We start from the raw sequence: 13,363 nt of genomic DNA on the forward strand, positions 1-13,363 counted from the left end.
CCTCAGTAGTTACTATTGGCTACGTGCACGACAATTACGCCCACTACCATGTGAGCTTGAAGTGGAAAATGTCAAAAAATGACATGTAAACAAACATATATTTTAGCGATTTTTCGTTAATTTTAAATAAATCGAATAACAAGAGCTACTATTTCAAGTGTAATTTAGGTAGATAGATTATAAAGACAAGGATATAATAATAAAAATCAGCATTTCCAAAGCATTACTCACGGTATAAACTTCCAACCCCAGACCACAGAAAGAGGCAATAAATTGGTGCTGGCAGGGCATGTAAGGAATCTTGATGAACATAGGAGTTATGGTAGAAGTTCTACGAGCGAGTCATATGGTATTCGCCAAACCTCCGTCCCGTTAATGCCATGTAAAACAAATCTAAACGTAAGTACCTAGTCATGTCCGCGGCCGCAAAAATATCCGACACGGGCCTATTCCCAGGCTAGGCTTGAATCTTTAAGCATAATCTTTTACGGTAGGAAAAATACTAACAGCGTATTGAACAATATTAGGTAAACAAAGCTTAAATATAATTTATTATAATGTTTTGTTTTGACATGTCACTTACGTTTTCTTTTTACGGTAGCTATCCATTTAGTTCTTTGATCCAATTTCCAGTGTGCTCTAAGAAACGCATAGAACGTGCAACGACTATTTATGTCATTATTTTTACAAAATTTACAACGAAACAACATTGGTGCCCCATATCAACCATTACACATTGTATTATATTTTATGAGTTTTGATAGATGACAACCACAATCAGTGTCGGTTTTGACCACCGCAAGCACTGCGATCGCTTTGCTTACCCCCTCCATGCACTTCGCACGAAGCCAATACCTAGTAACTAGGTAATATAAGATTGTTATTGTAATTAATGAATATTAATTTAACACTTTAAGTTCTCGCGCTTTGTACACATATTTAAAGTCACACACAGGTCGAACGCGATTATTTAACATTATTTTTACCTTTTTTCCCAACGTTTCGGCCAGGTTGCACTGGCCGTGGTCGCGGAAGACTGACGTCCCAGCAAAGTGTCACCGGAGATGTAAACAACACAAAACTACCCGATATTAATTTATATAAATGTTCGGGGTAGACAAATAAATATAATCTACCCGCTTTTAGTTATTGTTTATTTCCCACCGCACGACACACAGCACTCACAACATCCGCGCACTGGTCCGAAGATAGATCTTTGGTTTGAACATTTGAATCACTGGTTGGGGACCGTCATTCCGTACCAAAGTCCGGGTGTCTACAAGATAGATTGCAGTTGTGGAAGTGCGTATATTGGCCAAACAAAGCGCAGCGTTCAAGAGAGGGTGAAGGAACACATAGCGGCAGTTAAAAATCGCCATATACACAAATCTGCAATCGCCGAGCACTTGCTTACTGCGGAAACGAATCACTGGATTGAGCTACACAAACCCAAAGTTCTTTCCACCGAGCGACACTATTATCCCCGGATTGTGAGGGAGGCGATCGAAATTAAAAAATATCCTAAAAACTTTAACAGGGAAGACGGGTATAGATTATCGCCAACATGGGGACCAGTGATTCAAATGTTCAAACCAAAAGATCTATCTTCGGACCAGTGCGCGGATGTTGTGAGTGCTGTGTGTCGTGCGGTGGGAAATAAACAATAACTAAAAGCGGGTAGATTATATTTATTTGTCTACCCCGAACATTTATATAAATTAATATCGGGTAGTTTTGTGTTGTTTACATCTCCGGTGACACTTTGCTGGGACGTCAGTCTTCCGCGTCTTCCGGTTGGGACGCCATCTTAGCGGTTTCGTGTCGTGAATAATTTATTTTTCTTTTACTCATTAATGTTATTTAAAGTGTGTTTAGTATATAACCTTTTTATTTATGCCGCTGTACTACCTCATTGGGTTTAGTGCGGCTACTGGCCTGTCAATCAAAATTACATGTCTTGTCAACTACTACAAGTCAAGTCAGTGTCACCAAGTGAAAATACGAGAGAAAGCAAAACAGTCAAATACTAACATAATTATATCCGTACAACCAGAAATAGCAGAGGCCTCTGCCGCCGCAACCGTCGCCGCATCACAGGTAAGCCCACTAGCACCATATGCGGTAGTACAGCATTACTTTTTTCTTCATATTTAGTACAGTCCATTGCCCATCTTTTAATATTTGCTGGCTTTAAGCCACATTTTCTGGCCTCCGATCCGGAATTTAAATTTTCCCAAAATTTTGAACCTTTTCTAAATTTATTTTCCCCAAAAACCCCCTGTCTTATATAGGCTAACTAGGTTTCTTTCCCTTGCGGATCGTATTCGCATATTAACCCTGTGTTTTCCTATATTTACGTGGTTTACGTTATTCAATTCAATTTTGCATCCAATTTGTCATATATTTTGTCCGTGACAAAACAATGGCGGAAGGCGAGGTGCAATTGTTATTGAAAATAAATACTTTGACACTCAAAAAAGAATATTTATTTAACAAAATACAAAAGGCCTATGATGTATCCAAAACGGTGAAATTGGATAGTCTCGACTCGGTTCAAAATTACATGATCCAGTTTGCAGAACTTGACGACGCACGTTGCGATTTCGAAAAAATCGTCATGGAGATTATCACGCTGGAAATGCAAGCTAACCCCAAAGCTAAACCTTCAACCAGCTCGTTAGACAGTTTCGACGAGTTGTATTTCGCATGTAAAAAGGTAGCTTTAAACTGCAACCGCATAGTCCAGGAGCCAACACGAAATTTCACTGAAACGAAGGATGACTGTTTAGCTAGACCGCTTTTACCGAAGCTGACTTTATTCGAATTTGATGGTCAGGTAGAGAATTGGGCCACATTTCATGATACTTTTGTGTCCTTGGTTCACAATCGCAAGTTCGAGAACATAGATAAATTTCATTATCTGCTGTCTTGTGTCAAAGGCCCAGCACTGAATATAGTCAAGAGTCTTCCGATCACGTCTTATAACTATCCATTAGTCTGGCAAAGTTTGCTTGATAAGTACCAAGATGTCAGAGCGTTGACCGGCAAGTATCTTGATAAAATGCTGAACTTTACTCCTTTGACAAAAGACAGTGCCGCGAATTTAACGTCTTTTGTGGAAACTTTCGATCATTCTTTGAAAGCGATTCACGCCTTGCAGATTGAGAACTTGGATGACTATCTGTTTTGTCATCTGGCACTTCGCGGACTAGACGGTCATACTCGGAAGTTGTTTGAAGAAAGTCGTGATCAAACTAAATTACCTACTTTCGCGGAATTAATCAAATTTGTGAACAAACAAATTAAAGTATTGGAACATATATTTTCTGGTACTAGCTCCCGGACTACAAACAATCAACAAGTCAAAGTGAAGTCATCTGTCAACTTTACACAACCAAATAATAGGCCTGCCAGTTATAAATATTCGAACGCGACCTCGTCTTCGCAAAAGGTTGGATTAGCTGTCTCTCGTAATGATACTCAAAATAATTCGAACCATAACAAACTTATGACTTGCCTGCATTGCAACTCAAATCATCTGATTTATCGTTGTGAACAGTTTCGTAAACTGTCACTTCAAGATAGGATTGACCGTGTCAACGCCTTGAAGCTATGCAGCAACTGTTTGAAAAGTGGTCACGAAGCGTCAAGTTGTAAGAGCAACATGACTTGTGGAGTTTGCTCTCAGCCTCATCATTATTTGCTACATCGGGATGCAAGTGTTCTGCAGGCGCCGGCCGTGCCGACTCTGCAGACGCCCCGCGCTGCCGTGCATGCAGCGGGGTCTACGCCGCCGCGCTCCGTGAGTGTGACGCCCGCTCCAACTGGAACTGAGAATCTTCATTCCGTGAGTGAACATTCAGGTTCCTACGGTGTAGTGTTGGGGACTACGAGGACTCTAGTTGTTGACGTCACTGGTCAACATCAGAACTGCCGTGCTGTTCTAGATACTGGAGCTCAAAGCTCATTTATTACATTAAATTGCGCTCAACGTTTGGGCCTACCTCGCAATAAATGTCCTTACACTGTGTCAGGACTAGGAGGTGAACTTGTCAAAAACTTTGGCATGGTGACATGCGACTTGCAGCCGTGTAAATCGGACGTTCCGAGTTTCCAGGTAGAGATGGTCGTCGTAGAGAAGGTGTCATCTGAAATGCCAAATGTTTCGTTTCCACCAGAAGTTGTGGAAGAATATAAGGACTTTGAATTAGCTGATCCTTTGTTTTTCGAGAAGTCATCTGTGGATATTCTACTGGATAATGGCGTCGTATCAGAGTTGATTATGGACAAGCCTACTACAGTCAAACCGAACATTCCCAAAGTGATTGAAACAATTTTTGGTTTTGTCGTTAGCGGAAGATTGTACAACGACACCGAACAACAAACGGAGAGTTTCCATTTGACGATTTCTTTAGAGAAGACTTTGGACAAAACGCTGCGTGACTTTTGGGAAGTAGAGGAATTGCCGTGCAAACCTGTGCTCAGCCCTCAAGATCAACTAGCTGAAGATATCTACGTGCGTGATCACTCCCGTGATGAGGGGGAGGTATATCGTGCCGCTGCCGTTTGTTCCTGATGCGCCAATACTCGGAGACTCTCGTGCTGCTGCAGAGCGTCGACTGCTGGCAACGGAGCGCAAACTTGCGTGCTCTCCAGTGCTGCAACAAGCCTACAATGATTTCATGCTGGAGTATGAAAAACTGGATCACATGGAATTGTACACTGGACGCGAGCCGAGTAAATATCTCATACCTCATCACAGCATTTTAAGGCCAAGCAGCACTTCTACACCTCTGCGCGTCGTCTTTGATGCTAGTGCGAAAACGTCAACAAACGTCTCTCTTAATGACACCCAGCTGACGGGTCCAAACCTATACCGTGATATAGGTGCCATTATAACAAATTTTCGATTATTCGAATACTGTTTTGCAAGTGATATTTGCAAAATGTATCGCGCAATTCTTGTGCGCGAGTCTGATCGAAAATATCAACACATTTTATATCGATCGTCCGTCGATGAGCCGATAAAAGTATATGAATTAAAAACAATTACATATGGCGTAAGTTCAAGTCCATTTCTAGCCATACGCACTTTGCTACAATTAGCCAGTGATGAAGGCGAACGTTTCCCTTCCGCTGCTGAAGTTGTACGTCAAGGCATCTACATGGATGACATCCTGTGGTCATGCGCGACCTTTTCTCAAGCATGTGCATTACAGGACGAATTGATTAATATGCTACAGTGCGGAGGACTCGTACTTAAGAAGTGGTCTAGCAACTGTGAACAATTATTTGAGCGCGTTCCTGCTGAGCACCGTGAAACTACTGTCACTTTCCAGAAGGACAGAGATGACGTTTCGATAAAGCTTTTAGGCTTGAAATGGTCTCCGGTGTTTGATTCGTTCAGCTTTTCTATGAATAAGAAGGATACCGTCAATACTAAGCGCTCTGTATTGAAAACACTTGCGTCGATTTATGATCCAGTTGGATACATTGCTCCATGCACATTTGTTGCAAAAAGCATTCTTCAGGACCTTTGGAAGGTGGGTCTCGGCTGGGATGATCCACTTCCTCAAGATGTATGTGAACAATGGTTGGCGTTTATTGAAGACCTACCCCGACTATCCGAGTTGCAAATTCAGCGTCATATCTTGCTTCCAAATGTAACGGAATGCGAACTAGTTGGATTCAGCGACGCGTCTTCTCGAGGGTACGCTGCCTGCATTTATGTCATATCACGACATCAGTCAGACGTTAAGTGCAGATTGCTAATGGCAAGGACAAAGGTGGCACCTGTCAAAGTTCAAACTATCCCGAAGATGGAACTTATGGCTGCAGCTCTTCTTGCAAAACTTATGAAGTATGCCTGTGAGAGTTTAACTCGGGTTAATGTGACTAAAATCACAGCTTTGACAGATTCGTCTATTGTCTTGGCGTGGCTACAAACTGACGCTTATAAGTTAAAAACATTTGTGTGTAACCGTGTTACGCAAATCACAGAGTCCATACCTCCTCACGCGTGGTGTCATGTGAATAGCGAAAACAATATGGCAGACGTCGCCTCCCGAGGTATTTCTCCGTCGCAGTTCGTGGCTGATAGCTCTCAGTGGTTTGAAGGGCCCGCCTGGATGTATGGCGATCGTGAGAATTGGCCTGTGTCTCCGTTCGTAAACAAAAACGAAATACAAATCCCAGAGATGAAATCAAACACAAATACGTTTAATTTGCTATCCCAACAAACGGGAGAAGAAGACAAACTGGGATTTGTTGATCGCGTATGCAATCAGTTCTCTTCTTATTCTAGAATGCAAAGGAGCATCGCCTGGATCTTGCGTTTACTGCGACGATCCCGCGGTGACGTTGCTATTTGCAACCAAGTCTTAACGACTAAAGACTTGAATCAAGCCCATGATAGCTTGATTAAATTAGTACAAGCCGCTTACTTCAAAGAGCAAATCGACTCTTTGAAAAGGGGTATCACGTACATCCCTTCGTTAAGGAAGCTTGCACCCTTCCTTGACGATCGTGGCTTCCTCAGGGTGGGGGGTCGTATCCCGCACTCTGACCTACCATATAATGCGAAGCATCCTTTATTATTGCCGAAGCAAAGTAGATTTACGAAGCTCTTGGTTGAATATTTTCATAAAATATATTTGCACACGGGTCCGCAGAATTTACAAAATATTCTTAACCAGAGATATTGGATCTTGTCTGCTCGTAGCCTTATTCGATCAATTCACGGAAAGTGCAAGAACTGCTTTAAATGTAAGCCAACTCTGCTTCAGCCTAAAATGGGTGATCTTCCATCAACTCGGCTGCTGCCAAATAAAGTGTTCGAGCATGTAGGTGTAGACCTGGCCGGACCTTTCTACATAAAGGAAAGTTTACGGCGCAACGCGAAAATAGAGAAGGCTTATTTAGCGGTCTTCGTTTGCTTTTCAACTAAAGCCGTGCATTTGGAAACGCTGTCCTCTCTATCTGCTGATTGCTTTTTGGCTACTCTAGATCGATTTGTGTCTCGACGCGGCCTCTCGGCGTGCTTTTATTCCGACTGTGGAACGAATTTCACAGCAACTAGCAAACATCTTGCCGATGTTCAGAAATTTATGTCTGACAAGGGCAACCAAAATGATATTTTGAACGGCTGTGCTCAGCGCTTGATTAATTGGCAGTTCAATCCTCCTAGTGCTGCTCATATGGGTGGTTTATGGGAGAGCTGCGTGCGCATTGCGAAATATCATCTCGTGCGGGCTGTCGGCGACAAAGCCTTGACGTTTGAGGAACTCACGACAATTTTCTGTAAGATTGAAGCCATTATGAACTCACGACCACTATGCGCACTACCGGCTAGTGATAATCCCCGTGAATTTAATGTCTTAACGCCTGGACACTTTCTGATAGGCAAGAGTCTTACAGCGGTGCCAGAATATGATTTGCAGTCTGTACCTGTAAATCATCTATCACGTTGGCAATATTTGCAAAATTGTTCCCAACTGTTTTGGAAGAAATGGAGCCAAGACTATCTAAATACCTTACAACAAAGGTCAAAATGGTTCACCTCGCCTCCCAATATTAATGTAGGAGACTTAGTGTTGGTCAAAGACGATCGAGTTTCTCCTTGTAGTTGGCCGCTTGCAATTGTCCAACAAACTCACCCCGGCTTAGACGGCATTGTGCGCAAGGTTACTCTGCGCTCTAAAGCCAACAATTCTTTCCTGAGGCCTGTTAATAAACTGTGTCCTCTACCCTATACTTACTAAATTCCCTCTTTTCTTTACATGAACTGCTTAGATTCTATTTCTCGCGCCTCAGAATGCGCAAATTCTGTTTCCTTTATTTCTTTATTTTTCTTATATTTAATGAGAAAGCCACATAGTGCTTTCGGTGGGGGGTGTTTAGTATATAACCTTTTTATTTATGCCGCTGTACTACCTCATTGGGTTTAGTGCGGCTACTGGCCTGTCAATCAAAATTACATGTCTTGTCAACTACTACAAGTCAAGTCAGTGTCACCAAGTGAAAATACGAGAGAAAGCAAAACAGTCAAATACTAACATAATTATATCCGTACAACCAGAAATAGCAGAGGCCTCTGCCGCCGCAACCGTCGCCGCATCACAGGTAAGCCCACTAGCACCATATGCGGTAGTACAGCATTACTTTTTTCTTCATATTTAGTACAGTCCATTGCCCATCTTTTAATATTTGCTGGCTTTAAGCCACAAAGTGTAATATTGATAGCTTATTATGCAGTAAAGTAATGGTGTAGTGAGAAGCTGATGAAGAATTGTTCTCGAAACGCGTTTAGCCTCTTTTTTGTCGTAAACGGCCGGTAGTCCACGTGCTCTTGTAAAATCTAGCTATCAATTTACAAGTGCTAAGTCACCGTACAATGTCGTACTTACTGTACAAAAATTACTAATATTAGCTCATATCACCTTGACACTGGCGAAATAGTCCCAATGGACTGAAGCCATTTAATTTTAAAAACTGAACTGAACTGAACTGTCAGTCTTCCGCGACCACGGCCAGTGCAACCTGGCCGAAACGTTGGGAAAAAAGGTAAAAATAATGTTAATTAATCGCGTTCGACCTGTGTGTGACTTTAAATATGAATATTAATTTGAATTGACGGCAAGGGACCTTTGTCCAACAATGTGATACCGTCATAGGCTAGTAAAAAAAAAATGATTTAGGTAAACATTTCTGAGGATCATACAAATTGTTACAAAGATCTACACAAGTAGGTACACATTTAAGTAACAACCTGTCGTTCTGAAGAAAGTAGGTATTATTATTGTTGACATTTAAAATATTCCGCAATAAGTAAAAACAGATTTTCCACCCTCCGTCAAATCAAATACCGTGTAAGTATTTCAATAAATCCGTCCCATTGCATCAATTAGCAATACAACCGAGTATCTACGTAAATTGAACAATGAAACCCTTTTAAATCCATTAAACGGTCGCCGGGGACACTCGTCAAAGGGACAGGGAGCCGCTGCCGCTGCCGTGCACGACGTCGTGTGCGGAACTCAATCATTAGTGTGCTCACTCAATGTGAAAGCGATTTCAGCCCCGGACTCCCCGCCCCTTTGAAACTGGCGCAATATTGTCGAAAGCAGGAAAACTCTTTACGAGAAAAAAAATATTGGCCAAGTCGCGGTGAAGAAATGAGAATGTTGGGAGCCAATCGAGCGAGCGAGTCTGCCGAGACATGTGGCTTTTGGCTATCGGCAGGCGCGGCAGGAAGCGGCGGCGCGGCGTGACGGCGGCGGCGCGAGCCCGCTCCCATCGCCCGAGGACGCAAACTCGCCGCCTGAAACAACTTCGTTACAACTCTGCACTGTTTTGTTCTGCCCTGCGATATTAGTTTTCCTCAAAAAGCTATTTTTCAACTCACCGTCGAAAGGCTTGTAAAGTTTTCTAATTTAGTTAAATCGTACTAGACGGTTCGGGAAGCTCAAGCCTGCTAGATTGAAGACAAATTGTTATTTTAAAATAATGTTTGGAAATTAACCTATGATTGCTGAGATAACTTGATTTCAAAAGGCTGTCCAGAGTGCATTAAGTCTGAGAGGTGCGACTGAATGGAGCGTTGAATAAGAATACCTTTTTAAAAATCTAAGGCTGTTTTTTAGATATCTAATACACTTTTAATGAATTTAATTTATGTAAAAGCCGGCCTAATCAAAAGTTTTTTTATGGACACTTGTAATTTTGTACTCTTTAAGATATGCACGTAAAACTTCGAGTAAAATGAAAGAGTATAAAGCTAGTAGACTAAAGGCGACTAGAAAATCCAGTTGCTGGCTTTAAATTATTAAGGGGGAGTCACTGCGCTCTCTGTAATATTCCATATCCCGTGTTAGAAGGCTATTAGTACCCAAGAGCAAGATCATAGGAGGTTTATAATGGTCGTATAAGGCGATATAGAGAAGATGAACGTCGTAATGAAAATCCTTTGTTTTCCACTTTTCTTTATGACTGCGTAAGATATTTTGTATTCTGTACGTTGCTTCTGAAAGTAATTTACCCTCTTTATATCTACCTACGCACATGTATGGTTCACCAAAGTAACTAAAATTACATTAAAGAGTTTAGACTAAGTACTTAATTCATACAAAGGTTTGGTAAAGTAATTATAATATGATTACTACATAAATCAACTTTGAATGATGCATACCTAAATAATCCGACTCGACACGAATAGACCAGAAAATGTTTAGTGCCTTAGAAACCGAGTTAGGACTTCAGCATCCAAATGCCAAATTCAAGCGTTTGATGAAGATTGCCAACATAAAATAAAGCACTTACCTGAGTACTTGGTGCAGGTGCTTTCGAGCGAGGACCAAAGACCCTACTCAACGTAATGCCCCTTCTTAAAATCTGGGTTGTGACCTCAACTTACACAATGGGATAAAAGATTTATCATCACTTGAGTGGAAACTTTTATTTTCGGGTTTAGTATATTCAACGCTAATCACACGTTGTTGTTTTTTTTTTTCGAGAAACCCATGCTACAGCTACGCCGTAGCGCGACGGTTAGCGCTCAGCGGTGAATATGAAACCCTGACATAATCTAAGTTTAAGGGAAGAATGCTTGTGTTGGGTCAACCGCGTTCGAGGGAAGCCAGTATTACTGCCAGTAGTACAGTCACGGACTTAAATTGTTGATCCACTTCTAGCTCATTTTATACTGGAACGTCATAGCTTAACTATGCTTAACTGTGATGTGTCCAGTATATAATGAGCTAGAAGTGGATCAACAATTAAAGTCCGTGACCGTACCTACTGTGTAACGGTATAACTTGCCAGACGTTCAGATGTATTCTTTAAGTTACCACCAATCAAACTGAATCTGAATTATATGCCTATTTGCCTAAGTAGTAATGGTATATAGTAACCCCCTTATTTATAAACGTTCACTAAAGTTATCAAGCCGATAAAGTTCGTTTGTCCCTTTCTATCACACCAATACGCCGAAAAGGGACAAACGAACTTTATCGGCTTGATAACTTTAGTGTGCGTTTATGAATAAGGGGGTTAAACTTTATTATACAAGAAAAAATACAGACATAAAAAAAAGGTTTAGTACAAAGTCGAATTAAATATGTAAGTATGTATAAATATGTACCATTCGCTCTGTTCAGGCCGTTTTTTTACACATAATCATACATCGGGGTTTTCGGAGCGGGAATGATTTGAGAAAGAGTAGAGATAGACAGATAAGTTAGTCTAAGAAAATATCATATTATGCCTAATGAATAACTGCGACGCGTAATCGCAGAAATGTAGTCTGGCGCTGTCGCGCCAATACGCAAGGGCGATAGAGATAGATAGCTACGAATGAGATATTTTCGTGAGCGTTTGTGCATTCGGCTACGCACACAGGAATTTAAGTACGTATTATACACTTATTTTGAATTGTATTTAAGTATGTATTTTCTAAACGGCTTTTCTTTGTTACAGGTGCTGTTATTCCCCGAGGAGGGCTGGGCGCGGAGTGCCTCCTCGTCGTACTGGACGCTGCAGCCGTGCTGGTGGCGCAAGAGTCGGTGCAAGGTCGTCGAGGTCGCCGGCACGAGAAGGTAACAATATTCAAAACAGAAATGCAAATAATAATTACTTATTAGTGCCACAAGAAGGCATCAAAGCAAGCTTTTCAGAGCAAAACTTTACCATGAAAGTACCTACGTACGCATAGTAATGCGCAGCGTGTTAGTTTCATTTAGAATTTTTAGCATAGCAAAGTGCAGTTTTGTACTTATTGCACAAATAATTTTTCACCTCAGCACTAAAGAAAGTATACGTAAAAAAAAGACCTGTGGAGATGGATTAAGATAAAATGTTAGTATTTAGTCCAACTTGATGAACAAACTGGCAGTCAAATTGTGTTCTCAAGTATTGTCTCCAAAGGCCTCTTGCCATTGTTACGGGACGTAACGGAAATAATAAATAAGTACTAAAAATTCCGCAGAAATCTCTTGCATCTTGCAACCCTCTACCTGTAATATAACTTTGTGACAATTTTAAATTTAATTTTCATAATTTCCCCTAGACAGAAAACATGGACAAAAACTGCCGTATATTATTAATAACATTACCCAGAAAACGCAGCATTAAAATGCAGCAATATATCTTCTTTAAAAGGAAACAGTTTATCATGGTGCAACATTAACCGTATTTTTGCAATTAACGGCCTCAGGTGGGTTGAGCCGCCACGCGCCATGTTTGAAAAACGGGCGGAAGCGAGGGCGCCACTATCGCCCGGCGCCCGCGCTGAGAAGTGGTGTGGACGTGCCGTAAATATTATATAAAGGTGACCGCTACAGAACCTACATTTTGTAACCAAGGAGGAACATTTTTGTTGGAATCTTACGAGTATATTCGCGCAAATGAAATATCAAATAATAGCGTATTTTGTTTCTAAAATCAGATTATACATACAATCATATGCCAATGCCTATGTGAAAGGATAACATACCTATGTCTGCGTGTACACAAAGACTATAGCCATCGAATGTTGAGAATTACTTTTGAAACTTTTGGAATCTGGTAGGTGGGTAGTTATTTAGTCTATAAAATATCCAAACTTCCAAAGTCACATAAGTATTCCAAATATATTTTTTACCAAATTACGAGTAGGTATCTAAGATGACAATACATATCTTACCGCGCGGATACCTATTCTAAACGACACTCGTCTATGTTCAATAATTTTATAGGCATTGTGTAGGTACTTTTATTCGTAGGTTCACCTTAAACAATTGCCCACTAAACGATGGAAATAACAACACGGGGCTTAGTTTCGTGAAATCCCAATTTATTACGGTCCATACAACATATTATTATTCAGATTAGGCAATCCTCATCCCTGCCCTAAAAATTACAATTTTGGAATTAATTTTTATAAGCTCGGTTGAGTCGGTTTCAGGATTTTTCACGAAATCCTTTTATCGGGGGACGCATTGCCCCAATTATTGAAAATCCCACATATGAGTATACCTTGTAAACCCTTTGATTTTCTTGTTATTAATTAAGAAATTCACCACCGAGTTGCCGAGAGCATTTTGCTCTCTCGTAACATAAAGATTAATGAGGCAAACAACCAGATCATTATTTTTAATTTGCCGCGAGGTTTCATCGGCGGTAATAAACAGACAAACCTTTAAAAATTTACTTACCAACACAAACAAGGTGTCATGAAACTATCTTTAGTTGGCGGTTAAACCTGTCCTCGAGCTGTAATAGAGGCGTTAAAAGAATTTTCAGAACAGCCTCGACACGGGACTAAACTGGCCCGTTAGCGTTAACGATTATTGCTGCCCGCCCTCCTATTTTAGCTAAATGACTCGTATTT

At 41.0% G+C, this 13,363-nt stretch overlaps 1 protein-coding gene across 1 annotated transcript in view; it reads left to right on the forward strand.

The window, feature by feature from the left end:
* LOC125231050 overlaps nt 1–13,363 on the forward strand; it is a 72,428-nt gene that overhangs the window by 45,479 nt on the left and 13,586 nt on the right. The window contains exon 3 of the mRNA XM_048136394.1: nt 11,473–11,591. Coding sequence (XP_047992351.1) covers nt 11,473–11,591 — 119 coding nt within the window. The remainder of the gene's footprint in view (nt 1–11,472; nt 11,592–13,363) is intronic.

The sequence above is a fragment of the Leguminivora glycinivorella genome, chromosome 11, assembly GCF_023078275.1.
Source record: "Leguminivora glycinivorella isolate SPB_JAAS2020 chromosome 11, LegGlyc_1.1, whole genome shotgun sequence".
Taxonomy (NCBI): domain Eukaryota; kingdom Metazoa; phylum Arthropoda; class Insecta; order Lepidoptera; family Tortricidae; genus Leguminivora; species Leguminivora glycinivorella.